This window comes from Myotis davidii, unplaced genomic scaffold, assembly GCF_000327345.1.
Source record: "Myotis davidii unplaced genomic scaffold, ASM32734v1 scaffold207, whole genome shotgun sequence".
NCBI lineage: Eukaryota > Metazoa > Chordata > Mammalia > Chiroptera > Vespertilionidae > Myotis > Myotis davidii.
The window spans coordinates 1,321,322-1,322,417 of record NW_006298349.1 but is presented as its reverse complement, the minus strand read 5'-3'; the positions used below and the strand labels follow the sequence as shown (position 1 = coordinate 1,322,417).

The 1,096-nt window shown below is 67.8% G+C and overlaps 1 protein-coding gene across 1 annotated transcript in view; it reads left to right on the top strand.

Annotated features, from left to right (window-relative positions):
• SREBF1 (sterol regulatory element binding transcription factor 1) overlaps nucleotides 1-1,096 on the top strand; it is a 14,071-nt gene that overhangs the window by 9,287 nt on the left and 3,688 nt on the right. The window contains exons 12-14 of the mRNA XM_015570618.1: nucleotides 9-207; nucleotides 641-749; nucleotides 1,022-1,090. Coding sequence (XP_015426104.1) covers nucleotides 9-207; nucleotides 641-749; nucleotides 1,022-1,090 — 377 coding nt within the window. The remainder of the gene's footprint in view (nucleotides 1-8; nucleotides 208-640; nucleotides 750-1,021; nucleotides 1,091-1,096) is intronic.

The window sequence follows — 1,096 nt, the reverse complement described above, 5'->3', positions numbered from 1 at the left end:
ACTGCCAGGGCAGTGACAGCCCGCCTCCTTCCCCACAGCGCCTCTTCCTGAGCAGTGCCCGCCAGGCCTGCCTGGCGCAGAGTGGCGCAGTGCCCATTGCCCTGCAGTGGCTCTGCCACCCTGTGGGCCACCGTTTCTTCGTGAATGGGGACTGGGCCGTGGGCAGCCCCCCGAGGGAGAGCCTGTACAGCTCGGCCGGGAACCCAGGTGGCCTCCCTGTCCCCCGGCCCCGCCCTCCTCAGCCTTTGTTCTCCACTCCCATTTCCTAGCCTCACTCCTGCTGCGTCCCTGCCCCTGCACCTCGGGGGTCCCTGGCCGCCCAGCCCGCTCCCTGGTTGTCTGTTGTTGCTTTGGGGCTGGTCTCTCAGGCCTCTTCAGAAGGAAACGAGTGGGGTGTGGGGCAGGTGGCGAATGTGGGCGGTGACCTGTGCCACCGCCGCCGGTCAAGCGGGAGGGCGGTCAAGCGGGAGGGCGGAGCAGGTGAGGGAGCTCAGGGAGCTGGCTCCACCAGCCCAGTAGGTTACGCTGTCGAAGGCCAGGGGCAGGGTATTCATCCATCCGTCCCAGAGCCCAGCCCCGTGTGCCCAGGAGGGGGATGTGGAGACCAGGCAGTTCCCCACTCACCCGCTCCTCCCCACAGTGGACCCCTTGGCCCAGGTGACCCAGCTGTTTCGAGAACACCTCTTGGAGCGAGCACTGAGTTGTGTGGCCCAGCCCAGCCCCAGCCCTGCATCAACTGATGGGGACAGGTGAGTGTCCCGTCCTCCCGCCCCCAGGAGGCAGGAGCCCTCCACTGTGGTCTGGGAATGGCTGTTGGGGGGCTTGTGGAGGTGGCCGGAGCAGGTGACCATCCACTCACCACGGTGGCCTCGGGTGGGTCTCAGCTCCTCTCCGGGCAGGAGGTGATAGTGCCACTCAGAGCCAGGACAGCAGGCTGTGCTGTGGGGGAGGGGTGAAGGGCCAGTGCCCTCCGGACGCCCGGGTCCTGGCCGCCTGTCCTAACACCAGTCTCCCACCACAGGGAGTTCTCGGATGCCCTGGGGTACCTCCAGCTGCTGCACAGCTGCTCTGATGCGGCCGGGGCCCCGGCGTGCAG